At 36.3% G+C, this 25,000-nt stretch overlaps 2 protein-coding genes and 1 long non-coding RNA gene across 4 annotated transcripts in view; 1 reads left to right on the forward strand and 2 right to left on the reverse strand.

Moving 5' to 3' along the window:
* The window catches only part of LOC125024535 (nitric oxide synthase-like protein), an 87,773-nt gene extending 77,952 nt beyond the window's left edge, over nucleotides 1-9,821 (forward strand). The window contains 12 exon segments of the mRNA XM_047612338.1: nucleotides 1,203-1,364; nucleotides 1,637-1,811; nucleotides 2,154-2,289; nucleotides 2,540-2,618; nucleotides 2,827-3,020; nucleotides 3,186-3,355; nucleotides 3,540-3,750; nucleotides 4,101-4,188; nucleotides 4,666-4,790; nucleotides 5,010-5,152; nucleotides 5,461-5,652; nucleotides 5,863-9,821. Of these exon segments, the coding sequence (XP_047468294.1) occupies nucleotides 1,203-1,364; nucleotides 1,637-1,811; nucleotides 2,154-2,289; nucleotides 2,540-2,618; nucleotides 2,827-3,020; nucleotides 3,186-3,355; nucleotides 3,540-3,750; nucleotides 4,101-4,188; nucleotides 4,666-4,790; nucleotides 5,010-5,152; nucleotides 5,461-5,652; nucleotides 5,863-6,072 (1,885 nt within the window). The 3' untranslated portion in view covers nucleotides 6,073-9,821.
* Nucleotides 5,501-15,842, reverse strand: LOC125024543. Its single transcript, XR_007114770.1, has 3 exons — nucleotides 10,632-15,842; nucleotides 5,910-6,061; nucleotides 5,501-5,640 (listed from the first exon to the last, which is right to left on the reverse strand). It is a non-coding gene; the product is annotated as an uncharacterized LOC125024543 (long non-coding RNA).
* A 2,092-nt stretch (nucleotides 15,843-17,934) lies between these two features.
* LOC125024829 (facilitated trehalose transporter Tret1-like) overlaps nucleotides 17,935-25,000 on the reverse strand; it is an 18,266-nt gene continuing 11,200 nt past the window's right edge. The window contains exons 2-4 of one of the 2 annotated variants that reach the window (XM_047612597.1): nucleotides 20,263-20,398; nucleotides 19,726-19,925; nucleotides 17,935-19,513 (exon numbers count right to left, since the gene is read on the reverse strand). In XM_047612597.1, the coding sequence (XP_047468553.1) occupies nucleotides 18,458-19,513; nucleotides 19,726-19,925; nucleotides 20,263-20,398 (1,392 nt within the window). In that variant the 3' untranslated portion in view covers nucleotides 17,935-18,457. Of the gene's footprint in view, nucleotides 19,514-19,725; nucleotides 19,926-20,262; nucleotides 20,412-25,000 lie in introns of both variants that reach the window. The other variant, XM_047612606.1, reaches the window with a different exon arrangement.

Consider the following 25,000-nt stretch of genomic DNA (forward strand, 5'->3'; position numbering starts at 1 on the left):
CATTATAATTACTATAATGTCAGATACATTAGTAACAGCAATCAAATATAACATAAAATATTTTCGAAAATCAAGGAAAAGGGTAAACAGATGAGACAGGCCATACTCACAATTGGCTCATTGGTGACTTAGTACAAGTGTAGCCATCTATGCGTAAAAATAAAGCAAACTCACAGTGGGCATGGCATGTACATACATACCATGCCTGTTGGATTTGGGTTAATATATAAACATATATACAGAAATACTTTCAATAGTGTTGTGTAAGCTGACTAAGTGAACATTGATTTGTTACAAGAATACACATAATTACATACATGATGCATATGAAAGAAGTTCCATTTGATTGTCGGCAGTGTGATTTCATGGGTTAGGATGTTATGTTATACTTATTGTACTCTTACTCTTACTTACTGTGCAGTTTAAAGACTTTAAATAGGTGAATATCAGGACACTGGCTACTTTTCTTGGGGTGAAAGCATATAGTCTGATAAAGATATTTATAGCTAATATTGCTATTGCTCACTGCAGAGAATAAAAGTGCATTCTGCTGTAAGAGACACACAGCTAACATCACTGACTAATAACTCTATAAATTTAAAGTCATGCATATAGTGACATTCTACAGTGTTTTACTGAAATAATAATGAAGCAAAAATATTTATTTTTGCTCCAAAGAATAACAAGTATGTACACACACAGCATACAGTATTAAACTGTATTTACAAAGGTATAAATCTATCTGCATAATTCTTTGCATGAACTTTAGATATCCAATTTAGATTTTTTTGTTTGCATCCAAGATATTAGTTACCTTAGCAAAGCATCATGTAGGATAATGTGACCAATTGAATTATACAATATTTTAGTTTCTTTAATAAGAGATTTTCAGTTTGAGAAATATCATATTTTTGACTTGAGGTACAAAATACAAATTTACATGACTGGTAACTCCCAAAAAACAAAATCTTGTACACCAGTATCAGGCAGACTACAGATTTATAAAAATAATTCTTGAGAACCTGTTGTCATTTAGTTCAAAAGTACATCAGTGAAATATACTTTCTTATAAGAAAACGTATATGGTTAAACAATCATATAATAATGGCTCCATCTTGATGCACTGCAGCAGAGTGCAATCCCCTGCCCTAAACCCCCCTCCCCCCCCCAACTCCCAGTAACCTTAATCCGGGTGCCAACAGCATGCACCGCAGTTTGTCCTTCATGAGGATGAACAGCTTGACGGAAGGAGCTGGAGCGCCCTCAACCCCCCTGGAGAATGGACTGGCATCTTGCAATCTACGAGGATCCATCACATCAGATATCATGTCAGAGGACAACTTTGGCCCTCTTAGCAATGTAAGGTATGTACAGAGAAAGATAAGGGTCTGTATTTCTGTAAAATGCATACTATTTTATCTTAGTATAGGTCTATATGAGAGCCATTTGCATGCAACTGTTTTATTTACTAGAGAAAAATATTTAAAAATACAAATGACACCTGCTATGACAGAGACACACACTCACACAAGCACAAAGATATAGTTTGCATTTAGACAGACCAGACAGACAGAAAATTATCAGGCAAATATATTTCAGAAATATAAATCTAGTAACCGCCACTTCTCATCCATAGATTTGCTGTTTTTGCCCTGGGCTCAAGTGCTTATCCCAACTTCTGCGCCTTTGGGAAATATGTGGACAACCTCTTATCTGAACTGGGTGGAGAGAGGCTGATGAAGCTGACCTGCGGCGATGAACTTGCTGGCCAAGAACAAGCCTTCAAGCAGTGGGCGGGAGATGTGTTCACGGTACTGTGTCTGAGAATATTCTCTCACCGTTTCTAATATCCTGAGATTTGCTAATCTGTTGGCAATCAAAAACACATTAAATCACATAGATTGAATATTTTCTTTTTGTGTGAAAAAATAAAGTAGTACTGGTTGTGGAATTTTAGTAAAATTAAAAATAAAACTTTTTTTCTGTAATTTAGCTATCTTTTGAGGAAATTATATTAGACAATTGTAATAAGTTTTATTTTCAATTAAACCAACATTTTGTGAAAAAAAACAAAAAAAAATTGATACATGAGAAAGCTTTAGGAAAAATAAGTGTTTTCATAGAAAGAAGATAACAATTTCCTATTTTCACAGGTTGGTTGTGAGACATTCTGCCTGGATGATGATGTTGCCATGAAGGAGGCAACAGCTGCATTGAAGATTGAGGCCACAGCTTCTGCTAATAAGATTAAATTGGCACCATGTACCAAAACCGATGCATTAGATATTGGTAAGATGTGATAAATATATAAATAACCCTTGCAATATGTAAAGAAAAAATTTGTTTTAAGTATTAATATATGGGTATGCACAATACATTTAGTGAAAGAGGATGCTCTGGAACTTAATTCAGGAAGATCAGAAAGGAAATGAGGTACATGTTAGAACAGTCAGTTAATATCCACTCATGTAGCATTCCTATAATAATTTTTTCTCTTCCTTATAACAAAGGGAAAAATACAGTTTATTTTATAACTCAGGTTTGTCCCGTATGCATTGCAAGAGAGTTCGGTCTTGCCATGTGCTGTCTTCCAGGAACCTGCATGGAGAAAATGCCTGGTTAGTCACTCAGTTAAACATTAAGACCTTTTAATATTTCTATATGATGAGCTATAATCATAATTTGACAAATAGGAAAAAAAAATTATAAAGGCAAGTGTGTGTATTGTAAATGAAAATATATTTTGTATCAAATACACATGTGAATGTTATGCCTAGTAAAAAAGAAAGATAATGATACCAGTAAAAATATCTTGTTACCTTACAGCCGATGGACACAACAGGTAATCATCGACACTGGAGGTATCAATGAACTGAACTACTCACCTGGAGATCATGTTGCCATTCTGCCTGCCAACCGTAAAGAACTCATCGATGCTGTCCTAGCACGGCTGGATAACTGTCCCAATCCAGATGAACCAATTCAGGTTCAGGTCCAGAAGGAAGTTCACTCTCTCAATGGTAGGGATGTTTTGTTGCAGTGATATTAAAGGATATTAAATTTTCTGATTTATATCACAGGCATGCATATCTGAATAAAAGCACAGATTTTTTATTTTTTTTTGCATATTATCAAAGTATATATTTCATAGTTATATATCTTCTAATAAAATCATGTTTCTGCAGGTGTCATTCAGACATGGGAGCCTCACGAGCGACTTCCCTCCACCACAGTAAGGGAATTGCTCACACGATACTTAGATATCACAACACCACCAACACCAAACTTTTTGCATCTCTTAGCAGAATATGCATATGACAATGATCAGCGAACACGCCTCGACCAGCTGGCAACTGTGAGTGATACAGATTCACATATTAGTAAAAAATGCAATACCTTGCAGACATATAAGATAGACAGGATTACTAAACCAAAACCAAATTTTCAAATTATCAATATTAGTAGAAGAAATGTATCTTTAATTATTTCATATAATAGAATACCTATTATGAATTTTCTCTGTCCTCTCAACTAACCAGGACCCACATGAATATGAAGAATGGAAACATCTAAGGTACCCACACCTGAAGGAGGTCTTGGAGGAGTTCCCCAGCGTAGTACTGGACGCAGGACTCCTTCTGACACACCTCCCTATCATGGGCCCAAGATTTTACTCCATCAGTTCATCTCCAGACGCACATCCCGGCCAGATTCACATCACTGTTGCTGTCGTCATTTACAATACTGAGAGTATGTATAATTATATATTTTATTGATTTTAGCAAACTGAGGATTTTTTATCAAACAAATTCTTGGTAACTACCAAATATAATAAAACCACTAGTAATAATTTTCTTTCTTCTTGCTTATGATAAGTAAGAAATCTATCATATATCAAATCTATCTGAAGCCTTATTCAGTAAGCTTCCAGATCCTCTGCACTGATATTATACTTTTATGTCATACAACACACTTTCCCATCTACCTAAAACTCCAAACTACATGCTACTAACCCATTATATGTTATAGGCACTGAGCAAAATATAATTAAACAGGAAAGCTTCGATGTTCCATCAAACTAATGACAAATTCTCTTACAGATGGAAAGGGACCAATACATTATGGCGTTTGCTCTAACTTTTTAAAGGGAATCAAGGCTGGAGATCACATTGAGCTCTTTGTAAGGAGGTGAGTGTAAGATTTATCTGTGGTAATTCAGGAAGTATAATCAATGTTAAAGTGTGTCTATAATTTATGGTGATATTATTGAGCCCTGAGAAAGGAGTAAATGTCTAGTAGTTGAACAAGTCATATTAGATACAAGACCAGAGCATGCTATGGAACTTAAGTCACTCATATATAGACCCTGCCAACCTAATATCCCTAATCTCTAGGTTACCCACCACTCAACTGCCCCACTTATTATTCTGACCAGCCTACCCTAATACAGCAGGCCAAAACCAGCCCAAATTAGTATCTCTGTAGTTGTGTTAAATTCAGATCATATTTTAAACCGAGTATTACACATTAAAAAAATAGCAAAAGAAAGATAAAGGGTAAAATCATCAAAATGAACTGGAAAACCAGATTTTAGTTAATCAAAGAATCTGCATAGAAGGAGAGGATCTTCTAATAAATATTAAAATCATTGCTTACCCCTCACAGTGCCTCCAGTTTCCACATGCCACGCGACCCAAGTGTCCCCATTATCCTTGTTGGACCTGGGACAGGAGTCGCGCCATTTAGGGGCTTCTGGCACCATCGTCTTTACATGTTGAAGCACAAGAAAGGTAATATTACTTTTAGGTGGAAGTTTTGCTACTTATGTCCATATAGAAATGATTTTTAGGTAATTTATCATTCCTGCAAATATTCATATAAACAATTTCTTTATTTCATTCTGAAGGTAAGTAATCTTATAATAATACTACATTATTAAGCTTGAAGAACAATCAATTTGCATTCTTAAGTCCTCAAATTAAAGGATACATACCTCTTGAACTTGCCAGAAAATGCAGGAAAGATGACTCTGTTCTTTGGATGTCGTACACGAGCCCTTGATTTGTATGCTGATGAAAAGGAAGCTATGCGAAGGGCAGGAGTTCTCTCACAAACATACTTGGCCCTCTCTCGTGAACCCACCATCAAAAAGGTAATACAATACAGAAATGCTAGCAAGTTGTTTTGTCATAAGACAATTATTAATTTTGTCAATTTATTTAGATTATGACTATTTTTCTCCAGTTCCATACAGAAAGATTAATCTAGGCATTCTTTACAGTCTGTGCAATTCTCTACCTTGATTCTGATCACCCAGTTACTCATATACTCAAACTTTCAGAGCCATTGTAAAGGGTCAGTCACCTGACTCATAGTTGTTACTATGATTTATTAGGACTTTATCAAACTAACATAATGATATTTGTTTGAATATGCTCCTTATACTTTTTAAATTTACAGACATATGTCCAGGATCTCCTTGTTGGTGTTGGTTCAGAGGTGTATCGTCAAGTTGTAGAGCAGAAGGGACACTTTTATGTATGTGGTGACTGTACCATGGCTGAGTGTGTGTACCAGAAACTGAAGTCTATTGTCCAGGAGCATGGTCGTCTCTCTGACCAGGATGTGGAGAACTTCATGCTGCAGATGAGGGTAAATATTGATTAGACAATTGTGAAAAAAGAAAAGCTGTTGCCAAAATTTTTAACATTTATAAATATACATGCAACAATGTGATGTGTATATAATAAATAACTATATATATATCCAAGTAATGGTCCTGAAATATATCAGTGAAGATTTGTAAATGAAAATTCACTTGAATCTCAGAAATCAAACATTTTGTATCACTCTCTTTCATAGGATGAAAACAGATATCATGAAGATATCTTCGGAATCACACTACGTACAGAAGAAATTCACCGACAGAAGAGAGAAAGTGCAAGAGTGAAGATGTCCTCTATCTCTCAGGCTGGACCCCCAACACCTCCAGTGACTCAGGCTGCTACTAACTTTGTGCAGGAGGTAGCTGCAGGTACCGATGGAGGGTCCACAGCAGCGCCTGTTGAATAGGGACAGTCTCGGGGGCAGATCGGCTTTTCCAACACATGTTTCTTTTCCACATTTAAGAAATATTCAAGGTTATTCATTGATAATCTTGCAAACAACATAAAGCCAACATAAGTATTAGTAAACTACAAACAGGAAATGGCAATTTTATTGTTGAATAAAAATCAAGTGAATATAAATTGAAATATAACAATGCTAATGGATTGTTTTGATATATTTGAAGGAAACTTCCTTTAGTATGATTATTCCACGGATATTTTATGAACTACCATAGAACTTACATAGTACATAGTTGTTCATCAGCATCATAGATTTAGTTTACATATCTCATCTAATTCCATATTACTCTAGTTTCATAACTGTCTACTTTTGCCATATATGAGAGTATTATACCTAAGAAAATACCTTTTGCATACTTACATTTCAATTCATCCATTTAGTTTGATTGGAATATTTGGTTACAAACCAGGTAAAAAGGCTTGTCAGCAGTAGAAGAGGAAGTGAAATATTTTGTATGAGGCATTTATAAGGAGGCAAAGATGTCTTGAATGTAAAACACAATTCTGCCAATTTGCACATGCATTGATCATGAGTGTAGTATATAGAAACTATTTTCCATCTCATTGTCCTTTTCACATCAGTAATGAAAAATTGGGTATCATGTCTTTGCTTCTTTGACTTTCTGGAATGCTATATGTTTCCAGAACATTGCAAACTTGTGCTCACTTACATACTTAACATTCCACGCTGTCTACACGCTGAAGATTTTCCTTCTTTTTTTTTTATAGAGAAAATCTTGTAAAACTCATCTCAGTTCTTCGGCAATCCATTAGTACTCTACTTCATCAAAAAAATAAAAATAAAAATAAAATGGTAAAGAAAGATTTTTAAAAAATACTTCTCCTGTTTGATAGAAATTACATTCATGAAATTAGCCACAGCACATAACCTTGGATAGGCTGGTCTGCACTCGAGGAAACGTATAGTCAGTTGATAACTGATCTCTTCATGATGCTAGTAAACAGAAATTGTTTATACTATAGCATGGAAAAAAAGAAAATCTTTTAGATTCTTGTTTTTAATAGTTCTAAGTCTTTTGAATGTTTGTAACTTTAAGAATTATTTGTGCCTTAAGAATTTGAGTTATGTTAACTTTTTAAGATTATGAACTTTACTTTGTTAATAGGGTACCAATGAAAGATATACACAATACAGTTTGTTAGCCTTTAGATATTATTTATTTCTTTGTTATACATCTGGTTAAAAGAAAAAGATTATTGTGACTGAAATTAAGAATCATAATGCTACTTTTAGTATATTATTTATTATTAAATTAAAATGTTTCATCACTGATTTGAATTTTAAAAATTATAGTCCCTGGGAATTTTTTTTTTTTAATAATATGATTAAATAATTGTATCTGCAAGAGAGTATATTTTCTTTCTTATACTATACATAAATCTTTGTCTGTTTATAATATAAGTCTCTGCCTGAAGAATGAGCCATTTAATGAACTGATTAGGGATGTCAATAATGAAGCATATTGGTATGTATATGTATGTATACTATATGTATATATGCATAACTGTGTGTGTGTGTGTGTGTGTGTGTGTGTGTGTGTGTGTGTGTGTGTGTGTGTGTGTGTGTGTGTGTGTGTGTGTGTGTGTGTGTGTGTGTGTATGTGTGTGTGTGTGTGTTTATGTGTGTGTGAGTGTGTGCGCGCGCGTGCATGTTTGTGCTTACTTTTGCAATTCTTGTTGTATATTCAAACTCATAAGAATGCATAATCTTTGTTTCATCCATATTACTAAAAGGATATATAGATTATTTTGTGAAAATATAGAACTATAATACAATAAGAAGTCAGTGTATTACATTCTTTACTATTTTTCATTCTATCTGTCTTATTACATACTATAAAGAGTTTGGAAATATGTAGCATTTTTGGGAAGACTTTAGTATGCATGAAATTTTAGCCTATAGTCTCTTAAAACTAAAGAAAATTACAAATTATAATACCAATTTTCATCTGATCTTAGTGTACAGTAATATATTTCTTAAGTCTATCTTTTGGGCCTTATAGATATTTAACTTAAAGGTCAACTTTTCTTGAAGCTGGTAGCCAGTATCATTCACAGAATTTTTGCCATCAATGCTAGTGCAAATGAATATTTTACATTTAAAGGAAATGAGCTCACAGCCCCATGCACTAAAGTATTATATTTAATTTAATGTTCCAGTATTTCCTCTCTGCACAAAAGTATTATTAGTGGATAGCTATAAATAGCTAGATATATAAATTCACACTATTAATTCATTGAAAACATTTAGTGCACGCTGAATTTTTTTCTTCTAGTTCCACTTTTATATCTAAATTTGTTGTGCATATTACTTCCTGATCTTCCTTTTTCAACGAAATAATATCAGGTGTTGATCTGTGTCAAATTTACCTGATGGGTGACTTATATATATAAAAAAGTACTATATATTATACTGTCAGTGAAATGCTTCGATAAAATACATGTTGAAAAATCACTGCATTTCTACTACTGACTATTGGCATAACCCATCATTTTATGGGATTTCTGATGTACATTTTTTGTGGTGTATCAGTGTTGCATGACTCTTCATTTTTCTAAGCTCCCATATATGTTTGAGGAAGGAAAGCATATAAAAAATTCAAAACAATGATAATCATTTGTTAATGCATAGAATTCATAGTAGACATATGAAATAAAGGCTGTGTTTTAGAGTGAGAAAAGTCTGTTTGATATGACATTATATGAGACAGACTTTATGAAAGTTTTGCATATTTAAATACAGTGTTGAATATATCAGATAACAGACCCTGAAAGCGATGACTGTAATTCGAGACATATATGAGGTATTAGAACCACCAGTAAATTCACAAATATAATATTTGTATGCCAATTGGGAGCAATGATTACAATCACTGCAATACCAGTTCCCTCTCTTTTTTAATTTGTGTGTTTTCTGCTCTTTAATGAATTCCTGTGTAAAATGTTGCTATAACTTCTATTTCTTGTAAATAATGTGCTTCTTATATGCTTCAGCCTCTCTAATATTACAAAGAATGTGGGTATCAGAGTTTGATACAACAGTTTTAAAGGAGATATAGGCAAAGTTTGTTTCTATCTAGTCTTGATATGCCGAGACGTAAAAGCAATCATGGTGCCAAGTTGCATTGTGGAGAGTCTAGACATGCCATGTTATGCTTCTGTTATCATTTAAAGAATTTAAGTGTTGGTGTTAAGACTGAAGACTTTTTTCTGGTCTTTCAACCTCATATTGTTTGGTTTGGATCCAGTGCATTTTGGAGATAGCACTGAGCAGCATTGCTGTAGACTTCATAGATCGGGCTGCGCCATTGGGACCTGTCTATATGTAATTTTAGCTTGAGGACATGACTCCACTTTGACTTTTGAAAAAAATGAAAATAGTTTATCAGTTTTGACTTTCCCAGAATATTGTGTATTTTGTGATACAACTTCTGTGATCTATAATCAGCATTTGTTGGAACAGAAGTTGTAATTATTGTACAAGATTATTTATATATTACATTTATAGTTGTATACTGTAAGGCATGACGTCCGTATATGCTAAATGCTATGCAGTGATTTTTTCCTCTGATGTGCATGTTTTATGCATATTTAGTATGTTATTTATGGTGATTTTCAAAGATAGCTGATCTTTATCAATTTATTTAGGGCATAATAAAATATATTAGTCAAGATAGAGTTTTCTTACAACCTTTCATCACCATTGCTATCATTATCACTATCACCTTCACTATCACCACCATCATCACAATCATCATTAGGAAGACTTTAGTAACTGGTTATTGGCTGTTCTGCTGCTCATTGCTTACAAATAGATAAATGACAAGGACTGCAGAGAGGAGATATGGCAAAGTCTCGACGCCCCCTGGTGTCCTTAGCATCAAACTTTTGCCTCATAGACAAGAAAATTGGGCTTCCGGAATTGCGAAGCTGTTAAGATGATAGGAAATTATTAAGGTATCAATCTTCAGCTTCACAACACGGACATGGAGGCAGAGGAAAAGGCAATTTATCTCGAAGAGTGAGGAGGATGTTCTCACAATCCAAGGCAGTACGTAATATATTTAAACATGATTTGGCTATGAATTAAATTGTTAACAAACTTGCAGAATCAAAGCCTCATTAACTGTCTGTTTTGGTCTGTCTGTATGTGTCTGTGTGTCTCTGTCACAGACAGACGGTGCCTACCTGCATGCCTGCCTGCCCCTACTTTAGAACACAAATGTTCAAATTTCTAATTTTACTTCCAGCTGTTATCATCTCCGTTTTGTTAGGAGGTAGAGGTAGGATGGGATAAAGGGAGGAGATGCACATAGAGGGCAGCGGGCTGTGGAGCAACAGTATTTGGCTGGATGGCCAAAACGACAGCATTTTTGACATAGTCGGGAAAGGGATCAAGGCAAGACACTCCAACAATGAAAACTTCATGGGGGAGGTCATGTCTACTGAAGCTAACTTTGGCAATATTGGTGTAGGACTTACTTGGCCTCTGGAAGGAATAGTGTAGCACTGGACTGTCACTGCATCATAGTCGACGAGGCATGCGTGCAAGGCGTTTTCAGTCTGACCAGTCCTTGTCATAGACAAGACAATCAGTCAGGGAGACGGAAATATTTCCGGTATAAGTATTAAGGGAGGAGTGAGGATGGGCAGGAATAGGTTTTTGCCAGTCAGATCAGTCAGGGTAGATAGTGCACTAGCTTGGGACTCAGATGTAACTGTGACAAGGCGAAACTTTGCCTTTGTTGGAAAAGAAGTGTATTGCCAGAGTATGGGGTTGTAGGGGGAATCAAAGAAGCGACCCCACTTGGCTGGGCCAAAATGGGTACTCAGAAGGTTTGCAGAGATAGAAACAGTAGAAGGGTGAGGGCGGGAAGAAGATGGGGTAGTATGGAGAGAGGTAGTGCTGTTGGGAGGAGAACAATATGGATAAAGAGTAGTAATAACGGAGGTGTTGTAGACGATGAAGAAGACTGCAGTAGGAGATAGAGTGGAGGATGTTGGGAAAGGAAGGAATGTATTCTGAAGGTTGAGCAATGACCTGGATGGATGATTCGAAATGGATAGAGTTGACAGCAAACATCAAAGATGGGGTATTAGTATCAGTGGTCTACCCCTCAGGGTCTCTATGAGGGGTAAGGACCAGGCGATTAACCACGGGAACACCTTGCTCATGACTCCCGGAGGCCGTTTATGGCTGACAAAGCAAGCCCTTCGTCCTTTCAGAACGGCTCCCACACTTTAGAAAATGGATAGAAGAAGGGGGTGAAGAAGAGAAGGAAAATGAAAGGGGGAGAAGAGACTATGCAAAATTAGTTGAGGCGAAGGGCTGAGGTCCAGTCTCTCCAAAGCTATTTACTATTTATTTATCTATTTTTACAAGTTTAATTTTTCTCCTGTAAATATCATACATGGTGTTTTTTATCGTTAACTGTATTTCCAATAGATCCTTTTTCTATCTTGTAATTCTAAATAAGTGTTTGTTTAAAATATGACAACTAGTTGGTTAAGTAAACTAAAACAAAAAATCAATTAACCACTACAGCGAATAAGCTCAGCCAACTTCTTAGAAGGGTAAATGAAATCGATTATATATTCTATTTTATTTGATAATAACCTTTACACAAAAGTCGTGTTTCCCAGGTCAATGTAGGCGATAAGAGGACAACTAAAGTGTCATAAAATTAAAGAACATCTGTTAACACACTTTCACGAAATACGGGCAATTATACTAAAAAATCCACGACGGAATCTAATCAGTCCCAAGATGAGAACGAAGCAGCTACCGTAAATAAATAAATAAATAAATAAATAAAATAATAATAATAATAAAAAGAAAAATAATTTGCAAATTGAAAAGGAGAGCTAATATTCTGACGATCCGCTGAACGAATAAGTAAATGTAGTCCCATCCGCCCCCGTCTACTCGAAATACCCCCGGCCTCCCTTTTACTTTACGTTGTTTGTGGGCACAAACTAGTCGATACGAGGATCCCACTGCTTCTTCGTCAAAAATGAGGAAAAAGGTTATCTTCCCAAAAGAATTTATGTTCATATTCCTTGTCCCCGAGGAATGGGAGGCTGTTATAATGAGACTGAATTTGGTTTTCTCAACCATCTCAACCAGCTTCCTGCATCCTGATATAATTGCGTGGACCTTGACTTAACACAATCAACCCCAATTCAGTGCGACCGTGGTGTAAAATCAGTGCCAGTCTACCTGGCCAATTTCACCAGTGGAGGCAAATCACAACCGTGCGTGGAAATTCCAAAATGCATTCTCAAGCTGACGATTCAAATGTAACCCTGCTAAATGTGCACATCCTGCTAAATGTGAAGACCTCGACAAGATAGACAAGATATTCATAAAAAAAACAAGGGAACTAGTCTTAGACTGAAGAAAGAGTGCATAAATACAATATCCTGAAGAAAAAAAACAACAGTCGGCAATACATCACAGACGCTTGATGGTCTTTAACGACGCGGAACTCGTCGCTGAGCTTGGATTTCACGTTTATTATTAGATTTGAATAAATCAGCGAAGTTAAGACTTTATTTTCTCAGAACTACATATCCTGATGAAGCATTAAAGTGAAACAGCCTTCGGCATGATCGTGTGTTGACTTGGTATTCCCTTCGTTATTTTTATCACTTGTTCAGCATGAACACATTTTAAGATATACTCGTATGTTCAAACGTGTTCCTCTTCTCAAGTCCCTGACGGAGCATTAAAGCGAAAGGGCCTTCGACACAATTCACATTTTTTTAAATTCATTTTTTGTTATCACTTGTTCGAAATCAATCTTCCACAAGAGGTTAGGCAAAGCGAGGAAGGAAATAAATATTATAAATGTTACACATCGATCACATATGTAAAATGTGACCTTTATATGATAATGCTATGGTAATATTATGGAAAGAAATACAATAGTAAAATACATTATCAGGCCTAAATTGATACATTGAAACATATTGATAACAATCGATATACACACTGACTCATGGAAATATATCAATGCTGTCTTATATGACCAGTGGTAGTGATATTTGCATTAATGTATCATCTGCTATTGGAATAGTACTTAAACTGACAATGTTTTTAACAACATGTGAAAAAAAAATCCAAGTTAGAAATGACTATTTCTTATCCGAGAAGCACAATGTCTTAAGAACTTCATTGCAACCTAGATATTGGACAGCTTAATTCTGAATGGCGTAATAAATTATTGAAAAATCCTTGTCATTACGTTATTACTTTTTTTTTCATTTCTGCTTAAATTTAAGGGTTTGCGTACAAGCATAAGGATTTTTTGTTTAATATTCAAATTAGTATTTTTTTGTTTTAGTATTTTGTTAAGTATGTTTTTTCATCAATCTTCAAAATTATAGGGAACCCTTCACAGGGACCTTGTCCCACCCCCTTGGCCCCCAAATGTCTAGCTGCGTCTCTCTTTATAACTTATTACCATCAGCATACTTAACTTAACCCCTTACCTAAGACCACTATACCCTTGAGCCCTCCTAGTACGTTACTCATATATTCTATTCTAAATTTAAGCAACGTTTGTCAGTGTACACAATGAGCTCTTTCGAATGACATGTATCGTGCGAGTGAAGCCTGTGAAAAGTGAAAGGCACGAAACAGGGGGAGAAAAACGCCTCGACACAATAAAATTAAGAATGAGATAAATTAACCTACAAGATAAATTAATTAGGAAAAAAGAGGGGGATCAAACGGCGTAGGCCTATCTATGGAAAACCATAGCTATGGGGTTAGTCTCACTTGTTGGAGCGCCGTGATGGGAAAACAAACAAAAAAATAACAATATAAAACAGGCATGGACAAAGAAGTTCTGTCTGTTTCTGTAATGCATCATATAACCCGTATTGATAATGATGCCTCGATATTTGTACGTTAAAATTTGCGCTATCCTGTTTTCGTCAATATAGAATGCCATTTTTCCTGTCGTTAACATCATTGATGCATACCCTGGTTTTACCGATATAATTAACTAAACCTAATTCATTAAATGGTGAAGAAATGTAATCAAGTGCACCTTTGATGTCTTTTGGCGTAAATCAGTTTGTCGTCAACATAGCTCATGGTGGTGCAATTTACTTCGATTTCGAACTTCTAAATAAGAGTATTAATTAAAATGTTCAATAACTGCGGCTAAGGACAGCATTTCTTTAGATTCTTACATTAATAGCCTTCATGACGAAAACTGACTCTCCATTTTTTGTAATATGCATTTATCGACCTCAGGACGTCCCCACCTACACCTATTTCGTTAATTCATGTAAGATTATTTGCCTTTTCGTTACATCGAATTCAGCTTTTAGATAAAAAAGCCTCTATATATCCTACGAGTTTTAGTTCTATACTTCAACCTGTTCGGAACAATTCCCTTGAAGGTTTTACAAAGGCAGGTGGTTAATGAAACAGGCCTGTGTTCCCCCGAGCTATTGTTAGCTTCTGGAATATGAAGACGATACCCAGGACCGTGGCAACACACGCTCCTCATTTTATTAAGGATATTTCTAAGTAATCTTATCAGGGGATGTGGAATTCCCTTTGAGGTTATCAGTATCCAGCATATTTCTGTATTGGGATATCGCATTCGTCACTTGGCTCGGTTATCAAACTAATTAAATCAATTCTGGCAAGATAAGATTCATATAAGAGAGTAACAGATTCACATTTAAAAAATGTACACTAGAAACTTTGAAATAGCTTACAGTGAGTTCATTTTGTGGATTAGGGTCTGCCATTTGACACATTTTCCTTTTCTATTTATACCCTGTCAAGAGAGAGAGAGAGAGAGAGAGAGAGAGAGAGAGAGAGAGAGAGAGAGAGAAAGAAAGGGAGGGAGAGAGAGAGAGAGAGAAGGTTATATTTTTATGAAATATCTATTTCGTTCCCGGATGCATGTGGGCATGTGTGTGATTGTATGAAAAGTGGAAAAGAAACAACGGTGTATATTCTGAATGTTAATGCCTAATGTGAAGCCGTGTTGCAGCGAGCGGCGCAGACTGCGTGGTACCAGCTAAGCACCACGATGTCAGATGCCGAAATTACTATTCGAGGGAAAAAACAACACCTCACTTAACTTATTTTCACACTTCGTGTTTTAAACTTAGGTTTGATAATATTATTATTTCGTCACAAATTGAACATCCTTCCCCAGCCCCCTACTCCCGCCTCCCACAAAATTAATTTTTCTCATTCAGATTGGTCACAAAAAGACAACATTTCGAGATAAAACTGGTTCAGAAATTAGTAATGAAGGGCAAAGTCAAATATATGCATTAAAGTTCAGGACACACATGCTTAGTTATATCCAGTTTCCCTTCCTCACAATCTTTCATTGAGTCTTATCATGACATAGTTGTTTTGATCAGTTTGATGGTGGAACAAAGTGATGAACTGATGTCCTGGTATCTGAAATATAGTTTGGTGAATAAGGTCTTATAAATAAATATGAAAAATGATAATAAATATTTGAACAATCAAAGCATAAATGTTATACTTAAAGAATGTATAATTATCGCCTAAATATTTTGCATAATTATTTTTTTTTAATATATTACACTCCCCAAGGAAACTGATAAGACCTATGTCACAATCTTCTGGTTAAAACGAAATATTGCCACAATCTCAGACATCGTCTAATTATTTCAGTGCCCAAAGCACACACAAAAAAAAAAAAAAAAAAAAAAAAAAAGAGAGAGAGAGAGAGAGAGAGAGAAGAAACGTAAATTTAGCTAAGCTGACTATATAATGATTCACGCTAGAATTATCAATTTTTTCATGATGTGATGAATTCAATTTAATCATTTCTACTGGTAAAACCATACAACCATAATGCTTTCATATAGATGGAGACAGGATATAGCAAGTATTATCTTGACAAATATTTGGGAATAAAAATGCCTCACTCAGCGGAAGACGGTGAGTCCTTCAATCAGATGCAAAAGCAGATGAGCTGCCGTGAGAGATGTTGCTGGAAACAACACATCAGGTTGCAACATCAGGTAATTAGAGTCGTGTAAATTGCCTACATTCGACCTCATTAATTATGCAGCACCTGTAATTATGATCCAACCGAGCAATTTAATTGGGAAATTAGGAATGGTGAAAAATTACTTTAAATGTTAAATTAAGAAGTAAGGACATGTAAAATATTGAAATGAGAAAGGAACTTAGGCTAATAAAAATTACCGAAATAAGAACAACGATAACTGTCAAACTCTTAAGATTTGTCACATGACAGTTTAGCAATGAGGCCTTGTAGAGCTGCTGACATAAGTCGGTTTGGGTAAAAAAGTAAACCTTGTAAAGACCATTATTGATAACATGCAAGTATTTTGTCATCATGTTCCTCAAAATCACACAATTGCATATTGGGATGTCAAGCATTTTGATGCCATTAAAACAAATTTACCGTCCAAGAAATACCTTAAAATAAATTATTCAAATCTCAAATCTAAACATGATGTTACCAAACAGATCAATGATATAGAAAAGAGTTTTGATGCGAAGCCAATAATTTCTGGTGGATAGATGACACCAGTGTCAACTTCAGCAGGGAGTGTAGTTATTGTAAAAATCCTGAAGGAAAAATTGGTAATTTCGGCATCATAATCAATAGCTTGGCTTCTTTTCTACAGGCTCAAGTACTAGTTGTTGCTCTGAAAGCCATCGATCGCATTGGAAGTTAATACAGTTATCACAAATGACTCTTATAATACTCAATTCTTTTGTCGACAACCAGTCACAGACCAAGTGGGCTTCACTGTAAAGGAATGGTCATCAAAATATAATGGGTACCGTCGCATATTAATCTTACATTGCATGATATTGCCTAAACTGTTGCCTACAAAGAGAAAGTCAAACGTGACATTGGTGTAGCGGTTTAACATGTATGCAAAATATCAAAGTTTTTTTGAACGAAACTGAATGTGTCCAAGATGCTGAGATTAACGCAAGTAGGTCTATCTCGCATTACAGTTATTTTTTTTTAAAGCAGGCATAGATATGGAAGAAATGTTATGGAAGAGAGAGAGAGAGAGAGAGAGAGAGAGAGGGAGAGAGAGAGAGAGAGAGGGAGGTGGAGGGAGGGAGGGAAGGAGGGAAGGAGGGAGGGAGGGAGGGAGGGAGGGAGGGAGGGAGGGAGAGAGAGAGAGAGAGAGAGAGAGAGAGAGAGAGAGAGAGAGAGAGAGAGAGAGAGAGAGAGAGAGAAGGAGGAAAAATATATCTTTATATTTCCTCTCCCACTCTCTCTATCAATCTACATCGATATATATCTCAATCTCTCTCTCTCTCCCTCTCTGTCCCTCACGCTCTCTCACTCTATCCCTAACTCTAGCCCTGTTCCTATCATTTCCTCCCATGCACACCGATTCAATCTATTTGCGTTAAGTATATATATCTTTGTAAATACGCCCACGCAATAGCTTCTCCGACACTCTTTGGACCTCGCGTACAAGATTAGCCAGTTTAGTTTGACAAAAGGATCAATTAACTCATGGTTAACATCTGGACCATGCCATAAGTAGTATCTCTGCTTATGTTATCGTTGTCTTCATGCCAACTGCGCAGGGAGCATGTGTGTAACATTATTATAAGCCTTCTTTCTGTCTGTTATATACTAACAAGTATCAATACTCTCTTAATGATATCGTTTTGTCTGCGCCATTTTTTTTTCTGCCGGGTCATACGATAAATGTGAAATTTATTAAAGAATGTAAATGCCAACAGGTTAGATTAATAACTGTTCCTATATTCATTTCTACTATTTTATTCATATAAAGTATGTTTTCCATTCGTACTATAACGGTTATACAAAATACAAAGCACTTCCTTTATAAAAGGATGCAACGTTGAGATTAAATCAGGCTCAGTAAGATGAAAATTTTCAGAATAAGTGCAAAATAACGCCATTCTTCCCTAATTTTTTTTAAAGTCACTCTGAAGCCGTCACTCCTGGAATGTCCTGAGGTCGTCTCACTTCTAAATATGATCTGTAGTCACCGGTATTGGTTTCATCTGAGGTTAACACAATTCTTGAAATAGTCTGGGGTCTTTGCCCTTTCGGATGGTCGCCTCATGTCCTGTGCTTTCGCGGGGTCGACGTGTCTCCTTGGTGCAAGTTTAGAAAAAAAAGATATAAGATTCTTGTCTGAGATCACGATCAATACCAGTTGAAAATATTATAACAGTAACTTTAATGAACAGTTATCAGAATTGGGATAACATTTGACTTTTTATCCCCAAGGTTCTGGTACCAATGACTCTGAGCGCAGAATCAAGGCACGGATTTTTCCACCAGCGATTCCTCTTTCTTCCCATACCAAATGTCCTCGATCTCCTGGCGGGAACGTCCCCTGGTCTCAGGAACAAGGAACACCAGCAGGAGGATATAGGACACACTTCCGGCCGCGTAAGACCAGAAAAGGCCATAGAGACCCCACGCCGCAGCCACGTCCTCGAAGGTCTTGGAGACCACAAAGGATGAAATCGAGTAGCAGGTTAAACCGACGCCGAAGCCCAGAGACCGAACAGGACCCGGGAGGATCTCGACAGACACGAGCCACGCCGAAGGGCTGACCCCCGCCGAGTATCCTATCATGAAGAGCACTAGCGAGATGATGGGGAGCCAGCTCAGCGAGGAAATGTCGTTGCCTCTGCTCTGAAGGTAGAAGAAGATGGCGATGGCGGTGGTGGTGACGGCCGTCGTGACGCTGCCGCTGATCAGCAGGGCCTTCCGGGGCAGCCTCATGATCAAGGCCGAGCCCACGAAGTTGCAGCAGAGGCGAGCTACGCCTACGAGGGCGGAGCTAAAGTGAGGGTCAAAGCCGACGCCCGCCACCTGGAAGATCCTGACGATGTAGATCATGAGCGCCGACGACCCGGAGATTTGCTTCATGACGAGAATGCAGGCCGAGATGGCCATCGGCTTCACGTTCTCCACCTTCGCCGCCAGCCGCAGGGATTCCATGCAAGTGATGCTGTCCTTCTCGCGGGTATTCCGCACCACCCGGAGCTCTTCGTTGACTTCCTCGGGCGTTCCTCTGAGGCGGGTGAGGGTCTCCCTGGCTTCGTTGTCCATCCCCTTTCGTGCCATCCACAGGGGGGATTCCGGGGACAGCAGGAGGCCGAGGAATCCAGGCACGAGTGTGACTAGAGGCAACGTCCAGGACAGCGTCGGCCAGGACAAGTACCGTCCCAGAAGGTAGCAGAGGAGCAGGCCGAAAGAGGCCCAGGCGTCGGTGAGGCTCGTGAGTGTCCCCAGCATCCGCTCGTCGCTCATCTCGCATGGGTACACGGACATCACCGAGAACAAGAAGGCCACCATAGTGCCCTGGAAATAACCGCCATGCATAAGAAGGAATCACCCGTGACGTATCTTATAAAACTGACACCCATAACTCTAATCTTAGCTTCTTCTACGTCCTCTATAACTTTACGGAAATCGTGAATACAAATAAGTATCAGTAATGTGTTTACCTTCGTTTACTCCAGACCCAACATAACCTTCTCATCCTGTAAACCCTGCTTCAGCCCACGCCTCACCTGGACAACCCTGCTGACCAGAAGAACCGCCTCTGCCGCGCCTGCCTCCTGCACGCTCTGCCAGGACGCCACGTGCATGACCATGAGCGAGACGCAAAGCACGGGAGCCAGGAAGAGTTGGAGTCTCCTGGGCCCGACCTTCTCGCACAAGAGTCCTCCAACGAGAGATCCCGGAATGCACATGAACAACGGCACGCTGGCTGGAATGCATGAGGACGAGAGATAGATTTTGATACAGATTTCCTTTGGTCATTTGGCAAAGGTGAGTTACTGATGATGGGCTTCTTATATGCAACGTTGCTGCCATCCGAAAGATGTCGAAATGTGTACAAAAATTACAAAGGTTGTTGTGGCTTTCATTAATAGTATATATCTTCATTCCACCATTATATTGTCTTAATTTCAGCATATATATATATATATATATATATATATATATATATATATATATATATATATATAAATTTATATAATATATATATATATATATATTTTTTTTTTTTTTTTTTTTTTTTTACGCACTTTCAGATCACTCACCGAACCAGCTGGCCTGTTCGCCCTTGAAGTGTATATTGGAGTCTGGAAGGTTCATCTCAGGTAACGCCACCGCGGGGAATCCCCATGACGTCATCATACCTGCATACACCAGGCCGCATGATGACGTGGCAAGCACCTAGTGGAAACACCTGTGCGTGATTATGTGGTATTACCTGTCAGCGAAAAGGTATTGGTATCTGTGTATAAGTATGCGATGACGTTTATATGTGACCTGATTAGGATATTTCCATTTTAAAACTCAATAAATAAGAAATAAAAAAAAAATAAAAAGGTTCCTAATGGACCACAGAGAAAGAATTACGTTAATAACATATGTATGTGTGTGTGTGTTTGTGTGTGTGTGTGTGTGTGTGTGTGTGTTTGTATGTTTATGTATGTATGTATGTATGTATGTATGTATGTATGTATGTATGTATGTATGTATGTATGTATGTATGTATGTATGTATGTATGTATACATATGTATATATATTTACACATATTTACATATATATATAGATACATATGTATATACATTTATATATATTTATGTTTATAAATTCAAATATATATATATATATACGTATATACATATATATACGTATATACATATATATACACATGCATATATATACATAAATATATATATATATAATATATAAGTATATATACACATATATACATATACATATATAGACATACATATACATACATACATACATACATACATACATACATATATATATATATATATATTTATATATACAATGTCTAGTAACCCCATCCAAGGGTGACAACCTGAGCTAAAAATAAAAATGATAATTTGTTGCTCGGGGCCTGTAAGGACGTGGGAGAGAATTGAAATAAGCCAATGAACGAAATAGAAACTGGTGAAGGAACAGAAGGAGAGAAATGTGCGTCAACAAACAAGTTTATCACAAAATGTCTTCTTGTCGAACATGTCACAAACTAAACAATGGGGTTAAGAGCACGGAAACAGATGATCGTGTTGAAGGCCTTTTCGTTATGTTCCGTCGTGATTAATTGTCCTGATGGCGCATTAAAACGTATATTTCCCAGTTCTTAATTCCTGTTGCTTTGTTGCTAATTGATAAATGAAAGGGGTAAGAAGCAAAGGATAAATATAAAGGTGAAAGACACATGCGGAAGACAGCCAGAAAATTAATAATCAATATAATCAATTGGCCAAAAATAATTATAAAATTATCTCCATTACTATCGTTATCAATATTATCATGATATACCATTAGGATCGCTATCTTTATCAATTGGATCCCTAGAATACTTACATTATCATTATCACTATCATCATCATTATTGTTATCAACGCTATTATCAAATTTACTATTATTTGGATTAATGTTATGATCATCATCACTATCACCATCATTGCATCATCATTATTATTATTATCACATCTATAATTCTGACTATTTTCATTTTATTTATTTTATCTTCATTAACATTATTAATACATCGTCATGATTTCTGAGTTCATCATATTTCATAATTATCGTCATGATTATTGGCACAACATTCCCACATTAATATCCTTACTGATATAATAATCAATACTATTAACAATATTGTTTTATCTCTTCATGCTTATCATTATCATTATATTAATACATGGAATACTATCATCATCATATGATAATTATCAGCATCACTGTTTTCTTGTTGTTATCATAATTATTATAATCATTATCATTAACACTATAATTATTGTTATTATTATAAGCATTATCATTATTTTTATGATTATAATTGGTAATAATAAAAATAGTAATAATAATAATAATAATAATAATAATGATAATAATAATAGTAAAAAATAGTAATAACAATAATAATACTAATAATAATAACAATAACAATAATAATAACAATAATAACAATAATAATAATAATAATAATGATAATAATAATAACATTAATAATGATAATACTTACAGTAATAATAATAATAATAATAATAATAACAATAATAATAATAACAGCAACAATAATAATAACAACAATAACAAAATCATATAAGGAATAAAATGGTAATGAGAAATCGAAATCTGAATAATACTATTACCTAATCAGCTAATGATACTAATACAGCCATAATAAAAGGGACAATGATAATAACATTACTTGCAGCAGAGACAATGAAGTAATAGTAGTAGTAATATACATGTTCTACTGTTTCTACTTCTACTGATGATGATGGTGATGATGATGATGGTGATGGTGATGATGATGATGATCGTGATGATGATGATGGTGATGGTGATGATGATGATGATGATCGTGATGATGATGATGATGATGATGGTGATGATGATGATGATGATGGATGGTGAGGATGATGATGATGATCGTGATGATGATGATGATGATGATGGTGATGATGATGATGGTGATGGTGATGATGATGTTGATGTTGATGATGCTGATGGTGATGATGATGATGATGATGATCGTGATGATGATGATGGTGATGATGATGATGATGATCGTGATGATGATGATGGTGGTGTTGATGATGATGATGATGATGGTGATGGTGATGATGATGATGATGATCGTGATGATGATGATGATGGTGATGGTGATGATGATGATGGTGATGATGATGATGATGTTGATGTTGATGATGCTGATGGTGATGATGATGATGATGATGATCGTGATGATGATGATGGTGATGATGATGATGATGATCGTGATGATGATGATGGTGGTGTTGATGATGATGATCGTGATGATGATGATGGTGATGATGATGATGATGATGATGGTGATCGTGATGATGATGATGGTGGTGTTGATGATGATGATCGTGATGATGATGATGGTGGTGTTGATGATGATGATGATGATGATCGTGATGATGATGATGGTGGTGTTGATGATGATGATCGTGATGATGATGACGATGATGATGATGATCGTGATGATGGTGATGATGATGATGATGATTATTATGATGGTGATGATGATGATAGTGATGATGGTGGTAGCGGTGATGATGATGGTGGTGGTAGTGATGATGATAATGATGGTGATGATGATGATGGTGATGATGGTGATGATGTTGGTGATGGTGGTGATGATAATGATGATGGTGATGATGATGATGATGGTGGTGGTGATGATGGTGATGGTGATGGTGATGATGATGATGATGATGATGATGATGATGGTGGTGGTGGTGATGGTGAAGGAGATGGAGATGGTGATGGTGTTGATGATGATGATGATGATGATGATGATGGTGACGGTGACGGTGACGGTGACGGTGACAGTGACGGTGATGGTGATGATGATGATGGTGAATAGTGATGGTGGTGGTGATGATGATGATGATGGCAATAATGATAACACAAATAAAATTATATTAACATCATCGATGATGGTGATGGATATGGAGATGGAGATGGTGATGATGGTGAATAGTGATGGTGGTGTTGATGATGGTGATGATGGCAATAATGATAATAACAAAAAAAATGATAGTAACATCATTAACATCTAACGATAATGATAATACGAAGAAGATTTTTTTTTTTAAGTATAAAAATAATAAGGAGAAAATAAGTTTAAAAAAAAATAACAAGAAAAAAAATGAAAGGAAGAAAAAGAAGAAATGAAAGAAGAAGAAAGAAGAAAAAATACTAAAAAGAAGAAGAAGACGAAGAAAAAAAAAAAAAAAAAAAAAAAAAGAAAGCGAAGAAAAAAATAATAATAAAAAACAGAAGTAGAAGAAGAACAAAAACAAAATGAACAGAAGAGAGAGGAGGCGAAGAAAAAAAATATAGAAATATATTGCCGAGAGCAGGACCGAGACGGGCAAAGACCTTGATTTGCGTTAATAGCCCGGCCAGAGAAGTGTGTCCCCCGCAGCCCCCAGCCGGCGCGCGGACAGATCACGGAACGACCCGCTGAGCTTGTTATCGGTTACACTCGCCTTGTTGTTTCGCCTCGTCAGTGTTCACGGGAGGGAATGTACACATCTAATACACAGGAAGGTATGTATACATGGAATGTAGACATCGAATGCACACGAAAGAATGTAGACACCGAGTGAACAGGAAAGAATGTACACAGTGAGTGCACACGAAATAATGTACACATCGAGTGCACACGAAAAAATGTACACATCGAGTGCACACGAAATAATGTACACATCGGGTGCACACGAAAGAATGTACACGTCGAGTGCACACGAAAGAATATACAGTTCATATCGAATGAACACGAAAGATAATATTTTTTATCTCTCTATTTCTAGTTGGTTTGGTGTCATATTCGTACTTTGAATGCATAATTCTGCGGCTTAAGTGACGTACGCATCTTTTTTCGTAATGAGGAGGGGTCGCTCTTGTAAAATTAGGGTTGGCATAATACGACCACTCAATTAAGGGCGGAGAGAGAGACCACCACAGCCTTATGTCCTCTCTTCCCTAAGTTCCTTCTTGTTATTTTTATTATTCCTTTTTCCTCTTCTCTTCCTTGTTGTTTTTTTCTTCCTTCTTCTTTCTCTTCCTTAAGTTCCTTCTTGTTATTTTTATTATTCCTTTTTCCTCTTCTCTTCCTTGTTGTTTTTTTCTTCCTTCTTTCTCTTCCTTAAGTTCCTATTTATCATTTTTCTTCCTCCTTCCTCTTCTCTTCCTTGTTGTTGTTTTTCTTCCTCCTTCCTTTTCTTCCTTAAGTTCCTATTTATCAT

This window comes from Penaeus chinensis, chromosome 4 (assembly GCF_019202785.1).
Source record: "Penaeus chinensis breed Huanghai No. 1 chromosome 4, ASM1920278v2, whole genome shotgun sequence".
Lineage (NCBI taxonomy): Eukaryota > Metazoa > Arthropoda > Malacostraca > Decapoda > Penaeidae > Penaeus > Penaeus chinensis.